The sequence below is a fragment of the Manis pentadactyla genome, chromosome 2 (assembly GCF_030020395.1).
Source record: "Manis pentadactyla isolate mManPen7 chromosome 2, mManPen7.hap1, whole genome shotgun sequence".
NCBI lineage: Eukaryota > Metazoa > Chordata > Mammalia > Pholidota > Manidae > Manis > Manis pentadactyla.
In genome coordinates, this window is record NC_080020.1 from 80,442,602 (window position 1) to 80,467,694 (window position 25,093).

Below are 25,093 nucleotides of genomic sequence, written 5' to 3' on the forward strand. Positions count from 1 at the left end.
GATTGCAAGCCTCTATCAAATAACCTAACTCTGCTTAACTCTCAGTGTGAGTCTTGCCTCAGTTTCAGCTTTGATACAGGAAAAAAGAAATGCAGACTGATCAATCTGATACCATGTTGCACTTTTAAAGTCCTGCTTTACTAAACATTTGACAGCAGGATATAGTTACACTGAATAATTAGTATATATTCATTTGAATATTGACTCTCTTATGATTGATTTAGATTTTAGCTGGACTGTACAATCCTGGAGATGGTCACATTGATCCTTACTCTCTCACTATGGCCCTGGCTGCTGGCGCTAGGAAATACGGTGCACTTTTAAAATACCCTGCACCAGTGACTTCTCTGAAATCCAGATCAGATGGCACATGGGATGTTGAAACACCACAGGGATCTATGAGAGCAAATAGAATTGTGAATGCTGCAGGTAAACATCCTATCTTTTTTTTTTTAATTAGTGGGTTTTTTAAGTGACCGAGAAATACGATGTTTAACCATAAAGTAATGTAAATATACCGTGAACATTGTTATGAAACAGTGTGATGCTCCCAAGGTGAACATTTTGTCTGTTTCTAAGCTGCAAAACCCTCCCTCCAACATTTTGCTCATGGTGTGTGTTACTATTCTGTCCTTGGTTATCCATAGAAAATTGGTATTCTTCTCCATTCTGTTTTCTTCTGCTCCAGATCACGTTCTGCCAAATTTTGCTTCTTTTTTCCTTCTCATGTTCACTCTTTCTTTATAATGACCACATTCTTGTGTTCAAATTCATGAGCATCCTCCTTGTTCTCAGTTTGCTTTTTAGGGCAGATCGAGTCATTTGTGTTCTCTCATCCTTTTTAGATTACTTGACTCACATCAGAACTTTTAGCCCTTTTCCTTTCAGAACATTATGAAACATATGTCATAATCTTTTCTTTAGATTGCTTTGTTACAATTTAGACTCAGAGTAGTGAAGCCAAAAGGGATATTTGAGATAATCTAACAACCCACTCGTTTTCCATTTGTGGAGACCAAGGTCCAGAAAAGTCATGTTACTTGGCAAAGTGGCACAGTTAGTTATGTCAGAGCCAGGACTTGGACCTGGGTCTTTTGAGTCTTCAGTTAATATACTTTTTAATAGGCCATTTGCCTATGAAACATTTTCAACTAGTGCACATAAAAACTAAATTCTTCTGCAAATGAAAATACTTGTGTGGCCTGAACTGGGTTAATAATTTATACTTACCTGTAGTTCATAATGGTTAGATAATATATAAAAGAAGCATGAGGCAGTAACTGGTTTTCTTGTGGTCTGCTCTTTGAGTCTTCTTGCTTAAATTATAAAATGAAAACAATCTTTATTATTTATCAGAGCAAATGAAATGATATGCCATGAGGGCATGCCAGAAACAGAGACCCTTAAGATTCTTTCCTCTATATTGTAATTTATGATTGATGTTGTTTTATTTAACAAAACACTTTGAGTGGTTCTAGAAAAAGACATGTCTTCAATATTTAAGAGGTTAAGTTAGTATTTCTGAATCTTTCTAATCCATGCTTCCCATTTGAAAAGCATAAAAATCCTAGCCTTCTTCATTATCATTTGAAATTCAAAATAATGTAAAATGACTTGCCAAAAAAATAAAAGCAAAGGCATAAAACATCACTTTGTTTTTGAACTTCATTTGTCCTCTACCCTCACCGTCCCCATCTGAAACCCCTCACCCCAGTGGTCCTTGGGCACCACTGATCTAAATTCTGTAGAAGATCTAAGGCAATGAAATCACTCATACTTTTTTCCCACATACCAAGGATTCTTTGTAATCTTGCGACTTTCTTTATTGTCTCATAAATTAAGTCCCTATAAACATTTGACTGTTATCATAGTGAAAGAAAATACTAAACTAACATCCTCCAGATGTCCGTATCAGCACCCATGGCAGACAGTACTAGTTGATCACTGCACTCATTTCAGATGGGCATGGACAAACTCCACCATTTTTCTCAACACTGTGCTTCAAACAGCCACACGCTCCCACTGGTATTTTGAGAAATAATGTGGAGATCTTAATCAGACACATTCACCTATTATTTTCTTAAAATGATAAACTTTTATTTACATAGTTATATAAATAAAATATTTTTTCAAACCCCAAACTGAGAAATAAGGAAGCATTGAAGAGAAAGAATAATTCCCAAAGAGATCTGACCTAAACTCAGGACACTGGTTACCAGATGAAGTTTTCTATGCAGCTGTACAATCTGTGGTGAGATCATGGCAGGGGAGGGTAAAGGCAGCAGGTGCTGGAAAACAGCTTTTCTGGTGTTGGCCTGGGAAAAACAAATCCCTGGAATTAGGTTTATAATATAACCCTGTGTTTACTATTTCAGGGCACTTAATTCCTGGAATTTGTTTTCCCAGGCTAGTACCAGAAAAGCTGTTCTCCAGACATCCTTCTTTGTCCTTTACTCCTGAGCCTTTACCCAGCCGCATCTACCCCCTTTCCCATATTCAGGCAGCTCCAGGCAACTTCCTGTTGAAAATTACATGAAGAATTATCCTGTCTCAATTTTCAGTTCTTTACCTCATTCAGATCAGATCTCTGGCTAATAATATTTTTTCATTTTCCTCCCTGTCTCTTCTCTTCCATTGAGCAAAAGTTACTGGAGAAATCTGATTGCATTTTAGTAGTCTATGGAAGGTGTGGAGGACAGTGTGTTTGATTATTTGTAAGTCTGTTTTCAAAATAACCTTAAAGTATAGAAGCCCCCAAAAGGTAAGCCTCAGTAACTGGGGGCAAAAGTTGGATATGTCCCCTTCTAGAATTGAAGCTAACAAAGATTAATTTTATGACTAAAAGCAACCACCCACAGAAGGTATCATGCTAACCTGATTTGAGGATGTGTGGCTGATGGAATGTATCCCAAAGGTACTTGGTGAGACCAGGATATCTCACAAATTCAGGTGAGGCCCTCAGGCCAGCTCTGAAATCTAATTAAGTATTAGGATATGGGCTCAGGATATAAACTCAGAAATACAACCAAGATTTAAAGATGTAAAGGCCACAATTAGGTACTCAACTGTACCATAACTTGCTAGAAGTTTCTTTATGTGGAGTCATAACAGAAGGCTGCTAAGTCTTCAGGATATCCATGAATAAGAAAGTCCAACAGGAAAAATGAGTCTGTTGATGTGTCCCAGCACGGTCTAGGGCAGTGGGGCTTTCTGGCCCAAAGACACATGTATTACCAACTGTGTGACCTGGGCAAATAACTCATTTGTAAAATAAAGATAATAGTGCCCATCTCAAAAAGTTACAGTTAGTAAATGAGCTAATAATGTAGAGCACCCAGACAGGGTATACCACATAGAGAGCACTAAAAAAATTAATAATGATTATTACTATAATTATTTCCTTGAATGTCTAAGTCCTGGTCTGGGAGACAGTAGCATCAGGTTACCATAGCTTCTTGATACCTGTGTTAAGATAACCAAACTTCTTTTGCTTGCTCTGTGGTCATCCAGTACCCATTCTCCTAGTAAACTTTCTTCTCAAAGAGCTTGGTTCTCAAGCTATTGTGCATAAAAATCACCTTGGAAAGTTTCCCAGACTTCAAAAACATTCTAATTCAAGTGCTCTGGGTAGAGGCTCACAAGCTGTTTTTAAATATGTACTCCAGGTACTGTACTGTCTGTACCAGATGGTAGGCAAAACATCCTGAGAAACACTACTCTATAGGTACTCCTCCAGGTGAGAGAATGTAGTAGCCTTGTTACTGAGCGAGTATTGCTGAGAAACAGTTTCTGACACTCTTGACCTCTTGGTTACAGTAGTCTAACTTGCCTTAGGTACCTAAAGCTTTCAAGATCTGCTTCATTCTAGCCCTCTCCTCAGGTATAGCTCAGGAGATTGGGAGGAGCTATTTATTATGATGCAAGCTTTTTCTCTGCTTGGTGATCAATGTTTATCTTGACTTCATTTCCAATTGACTCATTAAGGCTGATACAACTTTTTAAGTTTTACTTAGGAATTTTCCTAATGTGGTAGATCAGAAATGTTATTGGATCGTACCAACATGAAGCCCAGTGTTCAGCCAGAAAGAATTGCTTAATTTTGCCTGATAGTCTGCATTAGAGAATGTCACTGTACCATCGTTGTCATTGTATAAACTTTCTAGTAGAGTTAAACTTGTCCATGAACTTTTACCCTTCATTTTAACTCTATTTCTATTAATAACTGCATTTTTTAAAAAATGAAAGCCATTTCTAATCATCATTTTTATTGACTATTCTCTTCAGTTGTTTATCAGGTAATAATGGTACATTATTGCCATATCCACATTTGTCTCTCTCTTCCCTTTTGAACTTGGTGGTTGGGTGATGTAGAGGGAGCTGATGTGTGTAATCCCGGATAATTTAGGTTAACCTGACTGACATATAGAAGAAGCGAATTCCAGCAAGCATCCCCACCATATGGTAAAAAAGTATTGGGCTTGTTACGGGGTTTGAAGTAATATAGTTATATGATATTTAAGCATACGTTTCCACTTTATTTTAATGATCAAGTGCACTAATAAGCAAGTGATTAGGACTCAGAAATTCAAAATATGTTTGAATAGGACAGAATTTATTTGCTTCAATTTATGTTTTTAATTGAAACAAGTATATTGAGGATACTGCAGTGATTTGATTGCTAGATAAATATTTTAGCTTTTTATATTTTAAATCTGCCCTAGTACATATAACTGGAATACATGGCTTTACTATATTTTCCCACAAAATCCTTATGTCAGTAATTCTTATTTTCCTATTAGGAAGAATAAATAAAATCTCTGAATTATTAAAAGATGAACAAGCAGCTCTAATGCCCAAAGATTAAGATTTTTGGTTTGCAAATTGGCACCAATTTGTGGGGCTATTATACAAGTATGAACACAACGGTGATGTTTAGATAGCTAAATAGAAATAAACTTTGGCACATGAGAGTACATAATCTGGGTTCCCTGACTGACTCAAAATTAATAATTCTGTTTCTAGCTCTGAACTTCATAGTGACAGAGATTTCCTCATTAGATTTTTTAAAAAAACAAAAAAACAAATAGTTAAAATTTTTGAGAATGCAACCTTCAAAGAAATAACTTAAATAAGATTCTGTAATCATTTGAATGATTACAGCAAGAAAACCAGTAAGGTATGATGATTCCAGGGTCTCCCAGTGTGAGTCTGGGCACATTTCTTTCCCTCTCTGGAGCTTAGCTCTATCTATATATTGAAAAAAATCACCTGGGGGAGAATCAAGGGTCCTTTCAGCCACTACTTTTCTGGTTCCATCTTTTGCAAAGGTAAAAACAGCATTCACTTCCACCAGGAAGAAAGTCCCCATGCACACTGTGAAGTGAGAAGCATTGGTTCTGAGAACCCCACTTGGTTCTGAGCCCTCACTTTGCTGAGCTCCTCTGCCCTCCAGCACTGGACTCCTAGTGCCTTCCTGCCCTTTGCAAGAAAGGCTTTACAAACATATTCAAATTAAACTCTCAAAATAACAGATAAAACTTAATGTTTGATCTCTCCCAAAGTATACACATTTTCATATTTTAAGTTAAGAGAACATATCTGTGTTTGTTTAGGCATCAACAATCTGGGGAGAGGTGGGGTTAGGGATGGAGGGACTGACTTGTAAGGGTTTATTATGCATGATTATTATGTATTATGTTGGTTACATCAACATGGGACCCACTTCTATTGCCTGATCATCCTTGTTCTACAGTGGGGTCAGTCAGTGACTGTATTTCTTATTAACATGTATACGTTTTTATATTTGGGTTATTTTTTCCTTCAAATAACTTTTTTTGTTGTTCTTCTCTTGCCCACCTTTGCTTATGGGTAAAATGCTTTCTCAGGAACAGTTTCTTTAGATTAGATATCTTCAAAATGCTTGCCTTTTCTTTCCCCATTCAATTGCACAGTGACAAAAAATTTCAAGTTGTGACATTCTCTAGACTTTGCCATGAGTACTGAAGTCTTCTAAATATTTTAATATAAATTGCTATATCAGTGTCAGATGTGGTACATTTATATTTGTGGTGACACTTTTAAATGATTTTTATTTAAGGATTTTGGGCTCATGAAGTAGGTAAGATGATTGGACTAGAGCATCCTCTCATTCCGGTTCAGCATCAGTATGTTGTTACATCAACTATACCTGAAGTAAAAGCTTTGAAACGAGAACTCCCCGTGCTCCGTGACCTGGAAGGATCTTATTATCTCCGACAGGAAAGAGATGGGCTTTTGTTTGGTCCATATGAAAGTCAGGAGAAAATGAAAGTTCAGGACTCATGGGTTGCCAATGGAGTCCCTCCAGGTGGGTTCAACAAATTGACATATGTTCGGGTTAGACATGCATGTTTTGCCCTCTTTATGACTGGGTCTAGCTGTGGAATAAGAAGACACCATAATACTAGACTATTGAATACTGAGATGTTGGTGGTGAGAGGCTTGAGGTAAGCTCTCTTCTCTTATCACTTTGAACAGTCACAGCAGGAAGTAAGGAAAAAGACAAGAGGCAGTTAGCGTAGCAGGTGAAGAAACATGTTCCCTGCTGCTTTGGAAGGCTCCAGGTAATTTTTACCAGCTCATACCAACCTCCTGCCTCCCCCTTTCTCCTTACTACCCCACCTACTTGGTCTAGTTCCCAGATTTGGATATGCCTGCTGTTGTGCTATGCCAGTTGGAAACACAACAGGTATCAGAGACACGATATCCAGCCTGTTAAGAATGAAATCCTTGGAGTCTATGACTGAGCAGGATAGGTTGTTTCTGCAAACTAAAGCCCTCTGCTACTACTTAAGTGGATGTGGAAAAGGCTCAGCCCTCTATGCTAAAGCAGGTGTTGCTATAGTTTCTCTGTCAAGTTCTGCAAGGGAAATGGACCTGTTTTTGTTTTTCATTTTCACCTAAGGAGACCAACAATTAGAACAATCTAGAAAAGGAGCTAAAATGTCATTGGGGCACTGAAATGTTATAGGGGATCTAAAGAAATGGAGGGAACTGTACTTTCTAGAACTATAACTTTGATTACTTGGAATAGGGAATGAATCCCTCCCTCCCACTCCTCAAAGACCACCTATTCCCATCTAACAAGTGATCACTAAACTGCCTCCCACAGATGTGGGCCAGCTAGCTGAGAACTTTAGTCTTGCTGAGTGGGCTCTGCACATTGAGTATGATGAGCAGAATAGCTTCCATTCTCAGAGGGAGGGCTGATCCTCTGCCTGAGAGCCTCCCTCTCTGATCTTTCACCAAGTTGGCAGCCTCTCCTCCAAATAAGTGCTGAACAAATATTTAAATAATTTAAGTTGGAGAGAGAGCCAGATTGTTAGCTGGCTCTGGGTGCCCACATGTCCTGGTCCAGCCCTGGTGGTCTGCAAGCCAACATGCGGCTGACCTGGCACACAGTCCACAGGACGAACAGGAAGCCGGCTAGCTGCTGCATGGGGAAATCACACGTTTTGGTGGAGACTTTTTTTAGAAGCTCATCTGTGGCCCTGCTTTCAATCTCAGTGCCTTTTGGGACTGAGAAGGTGATTGTACTCTAACACCCTGACTCTTTTCACAGAATTCCAGCACTCAGATGGGTGTGGGAACAAGCTTGAGGAAGACACCTCCATACCATTCCTTCCCTGCTGAGAGTTTAAAGGGTCTAGAATCCATCATCCCGGATCCTAGAGTAGCTTTCTATTTAGCCCTAGTATCCTGACATGGCTTTGTAAACTCCCAGTGGCCCTCACCTGGGAAGATGACGCAGACTTTTATGGTTAACTGAAGGATAAAAGATCTCTCTTGATGCACCAAATTGTTTTTTTAAAATTATGATTTGGATTAAATATTGGAAACTGTTAATATGCATAGATTTACATTTTGTATTAATTAAAAAGGTTAGCTTTCATGATTTTATTGTTAAATAACATTATTATTCTCAGTAATATGATGTGTACCCATTTGTTGATAGTGAATATCAAGTTTAGCTTAAAAAAAAAAGGAAGTACCATCCTAACAGGCCAACTTGAAATGTAAGATGATTCAGACTTGAATTACTTGAGAAGATTTGTCAGCGGTGGGCATCCTGACCACAGGGGCATGTCTTCTCAGGTTTTGGAAAGGAGCTCTTTGAGTCTGATCTAGACCGAATCATGGAACATGTGGAAGCTGCCATGGAAATGGTTCCAGTCTTGAAAAAGGCCGACATCATCAATATTGTCAACGGTCCTATCACCTATTCTCCTGACATTCTACCTATGGTGGGGCCCCACCAGGGAGTCAGAAACTACTGGGTGGCTATAGGCTTTGGGTGAGTATTTCCATGTAATTCAACATTTATTATAGAGCTGTGTATTTTAGATAAGTTTTGTCCCATAATCTCAGGCCAAAAATGGGAAATGGGGTTGGGGCAGAGAATTTTCTCCCTGTCATGACCAGTGAAATGTGAAGAATAAAGAGTTTCAGTCTGAAGCTCCTGACTATGTAATGGCCTAGTCACTTATATAGGTTTTAAAGATTAGCACACAGGAGGACAATGTTTCTGGAATTTTCTCTTTGCCTATTTCCAGCCATTTCCATTACTTGTGTCTCTTTTCATGCTGTGTATGTTCATATTGGTCAATTTGCCCCAGTTTTACAAGCATGTTTTCATAGCATAATGTGACAAAGATGATTCAGAAATATCAAACATATAAAGTATCTGATGCATTTTTCACCATAATTCATGCTTGCACAACATGATTTGCTCCTTCATGATTCCTCGGGTTGCTTACTATTTATGATTCCATTACCTGTTTGACGTTTCATCTCCAGTATTTGTCCCATTAATTTGGTGAATATCAAGCCCACTTTACTCTCATGTCACGTATTCTAATATTCTATTTTCCTTCCCCATTTTGTTTGGCCATTTGTTCAACTAATATTTAATGATTGCCAGCTCTGTGTCAAGTTCCCCTGCTAGGAACTGGGCTGTAGCTGAGAACAAGCAGTGAGGTCTGAACGGAGGCCTGCCCTGGTTGGGGAGCTGTTGTGCTAATACGGTAGAGGCTGAGGTCTGAACTACAGAAACAGCAGTGGGGCCTGAGAGATAAGAGGTAAAAGTATATAGATTTGGTGCTCATTTGCACTTTTTTTGCTAAATTTATTCTGAAGTATTTTACTATTTTTAATTCTGAAATTGGCTTATTCACAGAAGTACTGATTTAGTCAACTAATATGTGGATCATTGGCCATAAACAGACAGAATCCTTGGCCTCATGATTATTTATACTTTAATGGAATACCTATTACTACTTGCTAAGGAAATTAGGAAGTTGCCTTCTTTAGAATACCAGTTACTTATTAGAAAGGCATCTGTTTCCATAGGGCTGATCTGATGTTAGACTCCTTCCCTGATTGTTCTGGGCAGTTTTCCCAGGTTGCAAACATTGGGAGTTGAATAGAGAAGATGACAGGTTGGGGGTGGGCATGCCTCACTCTCTATGGCATTTTTGTTTTGAACCAAAAAGAACTTCTTGTTACCTAAAGGTTGAAATTGCTAAAATATTTCTTTGTGTATTATGATAGAATGCTAACATTGGCTACCTCTCCTGGCTTATATCAGTGATCCATTCCCTGGTTCTGGAGGCCAGTGGTTCCCATACCATCCCAGGCTGAGCAGCAGATCATCTGAGAGTCATGTTAAAAAAGCAGAATCTCAACTTTGTAGGTAGATGCTTACATGTGTTTCATCCTCCTTTACATCTTATCTATGAAATTCCTGTCATTTGTCACTAGAATCTCTGAAAGATGTACTAAATTGAAAAACCAACAAGCAAACAGATTCTAAGACACCACTCCTATAGATTCTGATTCAGTGGTCTGGAGAGGGGCCCAGGGATCTGCATTTCAGTGTTGTTGGTTATTCTGGTATTGCCAGTCCAGATAATTTGGGGAATCTACAAACTGTCTACTTATATGCCAGTGTGCATTTACTTTACTCACAGATTACCCTCAGTCAGAGATGTTTTTACTTTTGTCACAGTTCTAACATATTTTTCTGCTTCTGGGTGACAAACAGTGCCCCCCAAATATTTAATGAACTGTATTGAATCGAATATAGTTTTCTTGGCTTAGAAAAGTTTATAAAAATCAAATATAAAGAGGGGAGAATGTTATAAGAGATAGCACCTAACAGCTTAACAAAGTTAGTGTAAAAAGCAGACACAAACACCCCAAAAGCCTAACAGCTGGGCCACTGGGAAGAAGTGGGTTCTGTAGATGAATGCCGGAGACAGGAGAAGGACTTTCCTCATCAAGTTCCTTTCCATTCCCACTTCACATGTTACTTCCTCATGGAAATCTTAAACTGGGCATGAGGATACTCTGCTGCTGGTCATATAAGGGTCAAACAGCCACCATGTATTGCTTGCCTACTGTGTGCTTTTCATGCCCTGTCAATTATTTCTCCACCAGCACCACAAAGAAAGTGTGTACATTAGAAGATTAAAGCTCAGGGTAGTTACCCCACTTGCCCAAGGTCACACAGCTGGAGGGGCAGAACAAAAAAACATACCCAGATCTCTCTCACTCCATACTTTTATACTTTTAGCTACTAAACCTGGGGCTCTCAGTATGAAAATAGATGTTTCATAATACTCAGTTATATGGTGTTTTACATATAATTTCTTAATGGTTAGGAAGGTGGAGTTTATAAGGATTTACTTTTTAAAAATAAATTAGACTTGATTCAGGATTATCTCCACATAACATCTCCTGCCCCATTTGTTTGCCCCTGTGCACTGTTGAAAGCGGAAGAGCATGGTGACATGGCAATGAGTCTGCAGGAAGCCACAGCACCGCCCTGGCTATGCCCAAGGAGTCTGTCAAGGATGTAAATTCTACCTGTCATGTGTGTCTTGGCTGAGAAAAGATTGAGATCCATTGAAGAAGTCCAATAACAGAGGAGACACTAGCGTCAGATAACTGAGTTTATATCCTGACTCTGCTCTGTGTTGCTGTGCGACTTTATTTAACTCCTGTGGGCATGTGCAGATTGGTGTTCTCACTGGTGAAATAGAGTTGCTAAAGAATAAATCAGCTGGTACCTCTTAGGTGAAAACAATGCCCACTAAATGGTAAGGATCCAATAAATGTCAGTGAAGCTTTATATAGCTTCAGGTCCTGTAAAGAGGACGTTTAGCTCTCAAAAAGAGCAACTATTGCATATTATACATTGGGCCTGGGGAAGTGAATAAACATTTTAAGCATGTATTTCTTGTTTTCTTGAAACTTTGTAAGATTGTGGGTTATTTGGATGACCTGTGGCCAGAGAAGTATTAATTGCTTTTTATTCTGCTTGAGAAATATCTTTATAACAAATTTAGGTATTCATTTTAATGAAATAGCCAAACTGGTATCTTGTTGTGGGAAAAGTCTTTGCTAAGGTCCTCCCAACTCATGATTTTGGCTGTTATGTTGCTGTTATTTGTGGTACTGACATGTCTTGCATTTCCAGATATGCTCATGTAGCTCCTGTTCTTGGTCTACACATGACTGCGTGCTCACCCAATTCCCTAGAAGCTTCTCTTGACTTAAACCACTGATAAACCCACAGTGAAGCCCTTTATTAGACAAGAGTGAGTAGGTAGAACTACACAGGCCAGTGTTAAGCTGTAATCCTTCTTTCTGATACCAAATTATTTGCAACAATCATGTCCTTGGTTTTAAGACATCTTCATATGGAAATAGAAAACAGACCCACCCTCCCCACCAACCGCCCCATCAGTTGCAAAATACAGAGGCCAATGCTCCTTTCCCCCTCTTCCACACAAGTGTCTGGGTGAGTACCTCTTCTCCTGAATGCTTCTAAGAAAATGGCCCAAGATCCATTATGTAGGCCCAAAATCCTTTCAGAGACGTTGTGCCTAAGGGGACCTGAACTAACTAGAGTCTGAGAAGAGATGGTAAAATGGCAAGCCACTCTACAGTGTACATATTTCTCTTGCAAGGTTCTAACAGTCAGGATAATGATAGCTCAAGAGGGCTGATAAGGTACCAGCCACATCTGTCTACTTCCTTTCTCCTACTTTCCTGAAGTGAGACTCTACTACATAAGAGTTGTAGAAAATATTATAGTTATGCATCTCTTGAAGCTGTGCAAGCAAATTAACTCACAAGTCAGGCACATTTAATTTGGATGCCTTATACATGTATTCTTTGGAGAATGATTATAAAGATTATGTTAGTTTTATGTTCCAAAGAGCACAAAACCCTCCAACTTTGAGGACCTGTAAAATATTTGGACATGTTTCATTATTTGGAAACAACATAAATTACCTAGTAGTTTGTAACAGGATGTTTATCTCTGTGTTTGAAAGATATGGCATAATCCATGCTGGTGGGGTAGGGAAATATCTCAGTGACTGGATCCTGCATGGAGAGCCTCCTTTTGATCTGATAGAATTGGATCCCAGTCGCTACGGCAAATGGACAACAACTCAGTATACAGAAGCCAAAGCAAGAGAGTCATATGGATTCAACAATATTGGTAAAGTGCAAAGATACTGTTGTCTACGAAGTGTGTGCAAAATTTACTTGCAGAGCCACTGATTTTAATTACTTTTTATTCTGTGCATTGTGGTGGGGATGTTTAGGAATTCTAAAAATGATTGTGCCTCTAAGCTACAAGGAACCTATATGAATGCAAATATTTAATGTGTAGAGTATATCAGTGATTTTAAGTTTTAAATCTATATTTACTTTACCCTTTGATGATCAATATAAATGACAGTTTTGGGGTATTTTTACATAAAGTATTTTTATTGTAGTATGGTAGACCTGCAATATTATATTAGTTTTGACAGTAATCAACATTTATGCACATTATGAAACCATCACCACAATAAATCTAGTTACCATCTTTAACATAAGTTAAACACATGTATATGCTTCTAGATGTTAAGTACTTTATTTTTCATTTTCTGGATCCCTTCAAAGTATTTTATAGTTTCGGTTATATGCTATTTAGAGTATCGGTTTTCCTTTTTCAGTTGGTTATCCTAAAGAAGAACGGTTTGCCGGGAGGCCAACTCAGCGTGTCAGTGGACTTTATAAAACCCTGGAGTCAAAGTGTTCCATGGGGTTCCATGCAGGCTGGGAGCAGCCACACTGGTTCTACAAACCAGGTCAGGACACTGGGTACAGGTGAGTGACTTCACCCCTGGGGACTCTGACTGCAGAACAAAAGTTCAGAGGTAAAATGGAGGGACATTAGAGAAGAGCCATTTCCCCCTCCCACCCCATCAGTCCACCCTATCCCAAAGAGCACTGGGCATTTTCCTATAAACATTATTTTCTGGCAGTGGAGGCATTAGTCTATCCCACATGACACTGGCCCATATTTAGGATCTGTGTGGCTTTGAGAGTCCTACAGCCAGCCCAGGTGAAGCCTCCACTTGGCCCAGAGGAACATTCTCCAACCCCTCTGATCCCCACATTGCTTCAGTGGGCTTCTAAAGGTTTGTTCTGGTTTAGGATGCCTGGTCAATCACATAGTATGAAAATACGGGTTTTTCTGTTTATCAAGGAATAGCTCAAAACAACCCCTTTCTAGTGTGTATGCACTGAGTCATGCAAATTATGCATTGCTGATAAATTAGGGGTGTCTTGCCTGAGGGTTTCAGCCCAGGGAAAGTTCAGTATGGATTCAGTGGGACCAAGAAATGACAACAGAACATTCTTGGGGGTAAAAGGGTTTATATCAGAGCATAAAGTGACTCACTCAATAATAGCTTATTGTCCAGGCTGTGAGAGCATTAGCCTAGCAGTAGGCCAATTACATCATCAAGTAGTTTAGGGTGAGGTGAGGATCCTGGCCATAGGAACTTTAACTTTCCCCACGAGGGGAAAAGATCATCTACTTAGCATTTTAGGTTAAGTGAAAACATAAACCACATCACTAAAACAATTCTCTGAATTGTCTGAAGTTGTTGCCATAGTTGTACTTGGGATTAATAGTGATTATTTATTTTTTCTCATAAGAATCCATAAACCAAGAGAAATAGCAAATCTAGAAATTAAGTTACCTTTGCTTTTGACTTGTCATATTTAAGCAGGTTGTGATTTTTACTTTAAGACCAGATCTAAATGGTGCAAAGTATAATACAAGGCAGGGTTGACTAATGAATTTGGTCTCTGTAGCCACCCAGTTTAAATCATCTGGAGGCAAAATACTGGTTTGATTTTTCCTAAATTACTCAGATAAATGCCAGGTCAATTCTTTACCTTGTGCTATTTGGATCTGGCCCATTTCTTCTACCATTTTAATAATTAAACTACTGAAAACTCATTCCAAAGACTTAGTATCCTGCTCTGAAGTTAAAACACCATATTAGAAGTCCATATTGTAAATTGGAAAGGACCCTGCATAATGAGTCAGAAGATATCTGTTCCAGGCCAAACTCTGTCATTAACTAACGCAAAGGCCTTGGAAATCACTTTGTGCCTTTTCTCTAAAAAATGAAGATGTTGGACCAGGTCCTTGGTTCCTCCAGGAGGGACCAATAGCTTGAGTATCACCTGGAAGCCTGTTAGAATGCAGAATATAGGGCCCCACCCAAGCCTGCTACATCACAAGTATAAGTGATTTGTATTTGAATGTATGTTTGAGAAGCAGTGGAGAAGATGGCTCCACCCCCATATATTCTGGTTTAATTAGGTTAAAAAACTGGTATTTTAAAAATGCTCCCAAGCATTTTATTCTAATATGCAACCAAGATTGAAAACCACAGGACTGGGTGACTTGACTTCTAAGTTTTCTTCCAGATCTGACAGTCCACATGGCCTATCTTATTTTTTAATTAATTAATACTTCATTCACTGGGAAATAGGTCAAAGGGATGGTTGAATAACCTTAAAAAATCAGATTTCAACATATATATATATATGATTTGCTGAACAGAATTTTAGGTTGCATTTTTTTTCCTAAAGGGGCTTTCTAGATGAATAAACTTATTACAATATCCATATTCAGTAATGAATGACAGTTGGTTTATGACAAAAACATTATTTATTTCAGGCCAAGTTTTCATCGCACAAACTGGTTTGAGCCTGTGGGCTCTGAGTATAAACAGGTTATGCAAAGAGTAGGGGTGATTGACCTGTCACCATTTGGCAAGTTTAACATCAAAGGCCAAGACTCCATTAGATTGTTGGACCATCTCTTTGCAAATGTCATTCCAAAGGTAAATAACCTTGTAGGGGTACAAGGTCCAGGATTCAGGCCTGCTTACCTATCTTCTCATTTAAAAAAAAAGAAAAAATGATATTTTAGTCCACCTAGTGATGTCTGTATGAACATGGAACTCTTCAACTGACCAAGAGTATTCACACTAATTTTCAAATTAAAATTTTTGTTGAATGAATTATCATCCAAGGATCTTACGACTTTGGTTAATTGTGTCAATAGAAACTGCAAAATTGACTGAAGTGTAATTTTTATGACAAATAATTGTAATGATCACTTAAATTAAGAACTTCAAAGTTAATCTTGGGTTTAAATTTATAGGTAGTCCACACAGTTGATATAAATAAGATTCAGTTGTTTTTTTCCATTGTTGACATCCACATTTTTGTTTCCATGTTGTGTTAAAAGGACACATAAGATTTTTATTTCATCCCTAGGTAATTTTAAATTCTTTTGTGTAGGTGGGTTTTACAAATATAAGTCACATGTTAACACCAAAAGGTCGAGTGTATGCTGAGTTAACTGTTTCTCACCAGTCTCCTGGGGAGTTTCTATTAATAACTGGTTCTGGATCAGAACTTCATGACCTTAGGTAAGTGTACACCCAGTAAGAAAACTATATGGATTATGTATTGACTCTATCTTGCACTGAGATATTCTTTAAGTTTAAAGTACAACTTCAGTTCTTAAACCTTACTGTTTCAAATGAACTTCATGTCTTTTATAAGAAATTATCTGAAGTGGGAGACCTTAATCCCAATCCCCTCCAAATGGTAATCCATCCAGAGGGCTTACTGGTTCTAATAATATTAACTCAAATTTATTAGTCATTATCAATGTGTCAGAACTCTTTTTACACATTATTTCAATTGATTCTTTTAATAGATATATCTGCAAAGGTATATATCATTCCCATTTTCAGAGAAGGAATCTGAAGTTTGGGTTTCATAACTTGCTCAAGCCTGTCCTTTTGATTCTGACACCCACATTCAATTCACTTCCGTAAACTGTCTCCCTGGGTTATCTTCCCCTACTTTCATGCTTTGTGCTCTCTGGCCCACCACTGGATCTAAATTGTTTACCTGCCAAGTCAATGTTTCACATGAATCTTTAGTCTACTATTTAGACTACTAAAAAACCTATAGTCTTTAGTATTCCAAAAATGTTTGGAATATTATTGTTTAGTAAATGTCTTACTCTGACAGACACTCACTCTAGTTGTAAATTGATGCAGATTATATCCTTTAATCCAAGATATATTGGGAGCCATCTTTGTAGCTTAGATTTGTGTAAAACCAGATGATCGTTTTAATGATAGACTTGTACAGCTCCAGGGACTGCTCAATAAATTATAAACAAACACTATAACTGGGTTCCAATAATTCATCAAGAATTGAAAATTAAAACGATTTCAGAATTTTTATCTTTTCCTTGTAATTGTCAAAGCAGTTATGTGTTTGGTGGCAGGCACATTATTAACCTTTAGCTGTACAAATGTGCCTCCTGTGCACAGGTATTAGAGAAAATTTGAGTTGAAATTAATTTTGGAAGATTGAATCATTAGTTTAAATGCAACAGGGCTGTCACTATTTAAAAGAATTGTGTGGCATAGCTCATTTAAATCGAAGGATCCTTTTGCTGTGAAAAATTACCCCCAAACTTATAAGTGGTTGTTTAAGGAAAACCACTTAACATCTCTGGGACTTGGTTTCTGCAACTTTAAAAATTAGGTTATTATATGAAATGACACTCTGGGGACTTTCAGGTAATTCTAGACAAGAAAATGTCTTCAGAGAAACAATATGTTACCAATATACATTATTCAAGCAAGATTTAACACAATGTTTATGACTCACATGCAGATGGATTGAAGAAGAGGCAGTCAAAGGTGGGTATGATGTTGAAATTAAAAACATAACTGATGAGCTTGGAGTCCTTGGAGTTGCAGGGCCACATGCAAGAAAGGTCCTTCAGAAACTGACCTCTGAGGATCTTCGGGATGATGTTTTCAAGTTTCTTCAGACCAAGTCTTTAAAGATTTCCAACATTCCAGTCACTGCAATTAGGATATCGTACACTGGTAAGAATTGGAAAGTAACTTAGAGTAAGTCTCTAAAATTTAGAAGAAGCTACCAGAAATGTGCATGCGTGTGTGCGCACACACACACACACACACACACATCCACATTCACTTTGTCGGTGTAACTTTGAAGGAAGATATCTCCTGTGCATCTTACGACAATTCCGTCTATTCACTCTTAGCCTGAGAGTCATTCCACAGATTTCCATTTGCTGTTCCCATCCCATAGATGACTACCGTTCGGAGGGGAAGATAAAAGAGTGGGAGGAGGATGCCGTGGGAATCTTTGGAAGGGTTGACAGAATATTCAGTCCAGCTGGCTATCTGGGAATGTTCAGAATGGTCTCCCTTGGATAGTATCTCCCATAGAGATCATCTTGTATCAGGCACCTCTCTTAAAGCATTACCACTATTTGTTTTTCCTTCTAGACCTGAAGGGAAGTCTTCATATAGCATCTAGGCTTTGTGCATAGTAGGTATTTGAAGCAGAGATAATGAATTGCTCTTCAGTTCACCACTAGTGCTCTGGGCTCACCTCTAACTTCTTCTAGACCCTCTTGTCATTTCACAGAAGGACTACTTGGTGACTAGGCATTCATTCAATTCCATGTTGCTCACATTCTGGGGGTGTACTTTGAAAACACCCCACCAGCCCTCAACATTGGGGAACAAGGAGAAGACGTGTAAAGGCCATGGCTCTTCCTTGGGGTTCTGCTGTGCCTTTTCTCCACCCTTCCTCCAACTTACCTCGGCAAAATGGTGACTAGAATAAAACATACGCAAAATAAAAACTAAACTGACTTTGGATTGGGTTTAATTTTCTTTGGTTTTTGCCCACAGCTTTAATGGCAAATGAAGTGACCAAGTAGGGAGATGGTGGTGTGTATGTGTGTGCGCGCATAGGTGGTGGTTGTTAAAGACTATGGCTATCCCACAATGAAGACCATTTGAATGTTGATTGCCTGTATTCTTAAGTCTTGTTATTTTGGGGCAAGGAATTGGGGGTTTAGGTATCTAAACTTTGAACCCCCTACCTTGATAAACTATGCCATGCTAATCACTCACTTAACATTATGAAGCTGAGGCCAAGAGTCAGGACTAACTCCTGCATTAGTCTTGTGTCATAAGAAGAACTGTCCTAGATACCACTCTCTGAATGGAAGACAGGATTGGGCATGAATGCATCTGTGATGTTGCAGCCTCCTTTGCAGTGGGGTTTTGTTACAACTTTTTTGTGAACTGGTCTTTTCAATCTCAACGATGTTTATGTTGCGTAGATGGAATTTCTCCACTATTTATATATTTTAGCTAATGCACTTTAGACCTAGTAATCATTGATCTTGCTCTAGTGTGCCACTTGTGGGTTTATTTCAGGTGAGCTTGGTTGGGAGTTGTACCACAGACGAGAAGATTCCACGACGCTTTATGATGTTATCATGAATGCAGGCCAAGAGGAGGGAATTGACAATTTTGGAACATATGCCATGAATGCCTTAAGACTGGAGAAAGCTTTCAGAGCCTGGGGGTCAGAGGTCTGAAATGCTCTTTAAATGAAATACTAATTAAAATTTTATGCTTATTGTATCTGATTTTTGTAGAAGGGCTAGTGTCAACTGCATTAACATTTGCTCTGGCTGAAAGAGAAATTATGTATTTTTAGATAACTCTTTTTAATTAGGGGAAGAGGTTTTTCTCTTGGATTTCCCAGTTGAAAGTTCAGTGGAATTATGACACAATGTTTATTCTGCCTTAATTCCTCCTGCTTGGCCAAGAACCCTGGGCATTCTTTCTGTGTGTGGAGCTGTGACCGCCTACCCCTCAGGATTTGAGAGCGGGACCAGCTTTCAAAGGCTTCCTCCTCCTCTGTCATGTTGCCTATCCTCATTTTCTTCTTACTGTGTGCCTTTTGGATAAATAGCAACAAGAGGTGTCTTTCTGAGGAACAGAGCTGTTTGTCTAGGATGTGTTGATCAAACCTACTTATTACTATTTTCATATGCATGATTTAATTTACCTTCTCAACTCTCCCTAAAGATGGTATTGGTGATTCCTGAGCAAGACGTTGAGAGTGGGGGCACCTAATTATACCTATTCTACACTAAGAAATAGTAAACAACGTGGCCTGGAAGTTATACAGAAGTGGCATGCTGTGGTTCAAACTATTCTGTCTCCTGTAATGACAGGCTGTCTCTGGATGCCTTAATTTTGTCACATCCCTAACTGCTTGGAAGACATTGAGGTTTTAGGCCTGAGAGTGAGATATGGGATAGTGATAAAGGGTGTACTTCAGAGTGGGGGAGGGGGATGTCTCTTGGGTTTGAACTTTACCTCATACGAGTTATGTGGCCTTAACCTTCCAGTGCCTCTGTTTACTTTTCTATAAAATGGAGATAATCTTTATCTTATAACCTTACAGGTATTGATACACTATAAAGTGGCTAGCACTTAGAAGAATGAATTTAATTGGAGGGTAAGGTGAGTTTGAAAGTTCAGGCAGGATCCCTGGGCATTTAGATTATGGGCAGAAGCAAGTGGGCTTTGAGGTGGGGAGCAGCCTCCTGGAGCCATTGAAAGAACAAGGACCCTGAGCAGGTTGCTGTTTTGTAAGAGAAGCGCTCTATTAAGGGATTCTCAGCCTGCCACGGCGACCTTAGAAGAGGCTGCTGCAGGGAGGGAGAGGACAACTCCATCCGCACCCTCCCCAAGGAATGAAGCTGCAGAAGCAGCTTTTGGGAATTAAGCCTTTCTCCACCCACCGCTCTGCCTTTTATTTTCTCATACCACCTCCTAAGAGCTTTTCAACATCCAAGGTCCTTCTAATTTCCCAGCAGTGCTAGCACGCCCTCTAGTGTTATTACAGTAATCAATCTTCTGTGCTTCATTTTATTTTCTTTCCTGGAGAAATTCTGAAACTTTGGGCAGAAAACAATAATTTGGAGTCGCTTAAATCGATTAGGAAATATGAGACGAGATTTTATATAATGTGAAACAAGTTTCATTATTCATCTCGTTTATATGAGTGCTATACTGTCTTTTTAAAAAGTTTGGCTACTTTTTACACAGTTTAAAACAGTTCTCTTGCAGCAAAAGAGACTAATAACAACAACAACAACAAAAGCCCTAACTTCAGGTCTAGCCCTAAATAGTGGCTTTTGTTCCAGCTTAAAGTATATTGTAGTTACTCATCTGTATTTGAAAAGATTGAGATTCAACCTCTCTTTTTCCTTTTCCTGAACTCTATAGAAGCCATTTTCCTGCCAACAGCTTTCTCCTCTACTTATCCAGATTCCTGACTAATTATAAGTAAATTACATGATAACTTTCCAAACCCAATTATGTAAAATTATTACATAAGAACATATGAAAGTCTTGTTTCTGGAAGGAACATCATGTGGTGGTATCCCTCAGATATTTATTATAATAAAAGAGCCCCAGAAACAAACTACATTTTAATTTGTAATTTGCTATTCAAATAACATCTGAGTTTTGGATAAAAAACTAGAGACCAATCAATCCTTTTCCTTTTTCAGAATCTATATTCAAAATCAAAAAGTGTTCCCTTCCCTAAAAAAATACTATATGGAAGTGATGTTACTGAAATGATTTGCACTCATCTAGATTTTAAATGTGTGTTTCCCTTTTAGATGAACTGTGATACAAATCCCTTGGAAGCTGGATTGGAATATTTTGTGAAGCTAAATAAGGTATGTTTACATTCCTAAGAGTACTTGAAGTAAACCTTAAAATGATGATGCTGTTCTGTGACAACGTTATGCTTTAAAATTTAGCCAAGTGTGATTACAGGATAAATGAGTTGAACGTAAGTACTAAGCATTGCTCAAGTGCTTCATACTAAGATTTAGTAAAAATTTAATATCAGTTTAAACTATTGCACTGTGCTTGTAAGAGAGCAGACTCCAGGAAGTATAAAGACTAAATCTAAATTCTAAGATAAAAATTAGTAAAGATAAGATGTCAGCAGCCATTCTTGTAAATCTAGTGACTTGGGAAGTCATACATTAGCTAACTGACATACTGCATTAATTGACTCTCCCTGGGTGCTCACAGACCAAGCAGCTTCACCTTAGCAGATTTATCCACCTGCTTATTAAGCACCTTTGTATATAACATAACATCCAAGTATAAGCAAATGACACATTCTAAATGCATTCAGCATAAAATGGTATTTACTGAGAAGCCAGTAGAGGCTCAAAAGCTAAAATAATGACTGATATTAGTATCCAAAGGGACCTCAAACCACAATGATGTAACACCTCACACAAGTCAAAGTGGCTAATGTCAACAAGACAAGAAATAACAAGTTTTGGCAAGGATGTGGGAAATGGTGCCTTCATGCACTGTTGATGAAAATGTAAATTGGTGCAACCACTATGGAAAACAGATGGCGATTCCTCAAAAAATTAAAAACAGAAATGCCTTATGACCTGGTAATTTCACTTCTGGGTATTTACCCAAGGAAAACAAAAATCAGTAATTCAAAAAGATATGTGCACCCCTATGTTTACTGCAGCATTATAGCCAAGATATGGAAGCAACTTAAATGTTTATCAGTAGATGAATGGATAAAGAAGTGGTATATGTGTGTGTGTGTGTAGAAAATGGAATATTACTCAGCCATAAAAATTGAAATCTTGCTATTTGAGACAACATGGATGGACCCAGAGGGTATTATGCTAAATTAAATAAGTCAGACAGAGAAAGGCAAATACCTTATGATTTCACTTGAATGTGGAATCTAAAAAAAAAGAAACAAAACAGAAATAGACTCATAGACACAGAGAACAAACTGATGGTGGCCATAAGGGAGGAGAGTGGAAGGACGGGTCTAATAGGTGAAGGGGGAAAAAAGTAGTGAGAATGTTTGATATCTTAATCTGGGTGATGGTTACATGAATGTATACACATGTCTAAATTCATCAGGCTATATGCTAAGATGTGTGCATTTTACTGTATGTGCCTCTATAAAAATAATAGTTTTAGAAACAACAACAAAAACAAAAGGAACTCCTACATCAGTAGTTCTCAAACTGTGGCCCTCAGGCAGACAGCATCACCTGTGTTCCACCTCAGGCCAAATAAATCAGCATCTGCTGTAACGAGCTGTAGGGGATTCTGATCCCCCTAAAGTCTGAGACGCACTGCCCTACATAATTACTACGGAAAAGCATATTATGTAGCCAATTTATTAAAGTCTAGATCATCTATACAGGTACTACAAATACATATAAACGAGGTTATTCCATTGTTACAGCCTGAATGTTTGTGTCACTCCAAACCTCATATATTGAAGCCCTAGCCCCCATGTGATGCTATTTGGAGGCATGGCCTTTTGGAGGCCATTAGGTTTAGATGAGATCAGGAGTGTGGGGTCCCAGTGATGGGATTAGTGTTCTAGTAAGAAGAGGAGGAAAGACTAGAGCCTACCGTGTGAAGACACAGTGAGAAGGCAGCTGTCTACAAGCCAGGAAGACGACGCTCACAGGGGAACTCTGTCTGCCAGCAGTTTGATCTTGGACTTCCCAACCTCCAGAACTGAGATATAAATTCCTGTTGTTTAAGCCACCCAGTCTATGGCATTTTGTTATAGCAGCCCAAGCTAACTTAGACACCCATGAGCAGTGTCTTAGTTACTACAAGAGCATTTAATAGAGGTGCAGTTTGCAGTAATAGTGAAGGGAGGGGGCACAGCTGCTGCTGTTTAGTATACTTGCTGTAATTCCAAAAATAAACTGACCTACCTTATGTGCTAATAAGCTAAAGTAAAGGCTGTTTCCCATCCTATGGAAGTGTATGAACATGTGTATTCAAATCAGGCTAAGGAAACTTTTTAAATGCCCTTCCATCAGTTTCCAAATTCTAGGCTAAGATATTAACATAAACATGTATATTTATAGTATTAGATTTCAGGAAAAAGAACTTTCTAGAGGGTTTTAAAGGGAATATCTTTAAAGGGAATATTTTCCCCAGTACTTCTATTTTTATGATGTACCATCTGCCTCCAGACCTGAGAAAGCAGGTGCTTGGAATTCAGGCAGACCCTAGCAGCAGATTGCTCCTTCTGATAACGGAAGTCTTATTTAGTTGTTCAAAATGAGGATGAAAATGGCCTGACTCTTGAAAGCACTAAAGTTCTGTGTTGGTCACCAATAGGTAAATATATAACTGACTCCTGCTTCAGTGTTTGGGTATTATTGTTTGGGGATAAGGCATGAATAAATGATCTCTTTATACTGAAAATCGGTTTTTGAAACTCCCTTTAATAACTATAAGCAGGTGTGAATTGTGTATTAAATCCTTTAAATTATTTCAACAACCAAAGCTCAGCTCAGATCTCAGTTCTTTGTTTAATAATGATTTTTATTTTTGTTTTTTTTTTTAATGATTTCTGAGTTGTTGGTTCTCATTCTGGTGTCAAAGTTAATTTCTAATGCTTTCAAGGGGTGAAGGTCTATGTAGTACAAGGATCTGGACCTAACTGAGCCAGTCTTTTTCAATTACATTAAGTCTGGTAGTTAGTGGGTATCAACCTAACTATAGTGATGCTTGCTAATTTCCAAGACAGGTGAAGAGGTTAGATTAGCTTTATTTAGATCCTATTTGGTGACCTTTATCTTGGTTTCCTAGCAGTCTATGATGTGAAACAGGTTCCTGAAAAACATATTAACATAATAATCTATACCATGTAACTTGATCATTCAAATCCTGGGCAAAAAAAATGTTATTCAAGCTGACTTCATACAACATTCTAAAGAATAATATAATGAAAGTCCATATTACTTTGGAAAATTGATGGTATATGAAAACTGAGGAATATTTATATTTGACACCAAAAAAATCAGAGGAATATTTATATTTGATACCAAAAGCAAAACAAAACAAAAAACCCTGGCATTTTACAGCTGTTTAAAACCAATTCTTTCCTTTCAAAACAAACATGTAAAATTCTCTGCTTATTCCTTAAGTGTTTACATAATGATCATATAAGTCATAAAATGAAGAAAAATATAGAGATGCAAGCTGTGAGAGTACACAGTACCACTACAGGGTCCGCCTCCTCATTTGAGGACTAGCACAGGGAGGTAAAGTGACTTAGGTGTAGTCACTATGTGAGCCCAGGTTGAACTCTGACATCACCATAGTGCTTTCCCACCACCACTTTTCCCAGCAAGGTCCTTTCCAATCATGGGTTTATCAAGCCTTGAATAACTACTCAGGAATTTTTTTTCTTGGCAACACATATCATAGGATTTGCATGGCTATATTTTACTAACTGATATTTCCCATAGTCACATTTTTGTTATATTTAATTTTGTGTTCTGTGGTAGGATCAGAATACCTGCTTTTCCCATTTTAAGAAGGGAAATGGGTAGGTGAGGACATGGGCCATCAGACGCATTAGGGTGAGTGCTCTTGTCAAAACCAGTACAAAAACAGGGAAAAGAAAAATGGAGTATTGAAGAAATCTTAGATGGCAAATAAAGATGGTGCATGGCACTTGCCTTCCTTACTTCCTAGGTTGTTTGAGCCTCCAGTCCTCCTGGGGCTTTTGCTCATGGGAAGTAGATTTACATACACGCACACATTTATCCATCTAACGAATGTTGATTAAGTACCATTTATTAAACACCTTGCTAGGCCACAGGTCTACAAGTTAAAGATATAACTCCTGATGGCTCTCAGACCTCATGAAGCTTGAAACAATTGGTATTTCAGGAACTAAAACAGGAAATTTTCTTAATGTTAAT

General features: G+C 38.3%; 1 protein-coding gene across 2 annotated transcripts in view; it reads left to right on the plus strand.

The window, feature by feature from the left end:
- DMGDH (dimethylglycine dehydrogenase) overlaps window positions 1-25,093 on the plus strand; it is an 84,739-nt gene that overhangs the window by 12,450 nt on the left and 47,196 nt on the right. The window contains exons 4-14 of one of the 2 annotated variants that reach the window (XM_036914143.2): window positions 225-429; window positions 6,098-6,346; window positions 8,134-8,332; window positions 11,732-11,842; window positions 12,381-12,550; window positions 13,053-13,206; window positions 15,080-15,245; window positions 15,709-15,839; window positions 17,110-17,327; window positions 18,702-18,859; window positions 20,972-21,031. In XM_036914143.2, coding sequence (XP_036770038.2) covers window positions 225-429; window positions 6,098-6,346; window positions 8,134-8,332; window positions 11,732-11,842; window positions 12,381-12,550; window positions 13,053-13,206; window positions 15,080-15,245; window positions 15,709-15,839; window positions 17,110-17,327; window positions 18,702-18,859; window positions 20,972-21,031 — 1,821 coding nt within the window. Of the gene's footprint in view, window positions 1-224; window positions 430-2,858; window positions 2,950-6,097; window positions 6,347-8,133; window positions 8,333-11,731; window positions 11,843-12,380; window positions 12,551-13,052; window positions 13,207-15,079; window positions 15,246-15,708; window positions 15,840-17,109; window positions 17,328-18,701; window positions 18,860-20,971; window positions 21,032-25,093 lie in introns of those variants that run through there. The other variant, XM_057494049.1, reaches the window with a different exon arrangement.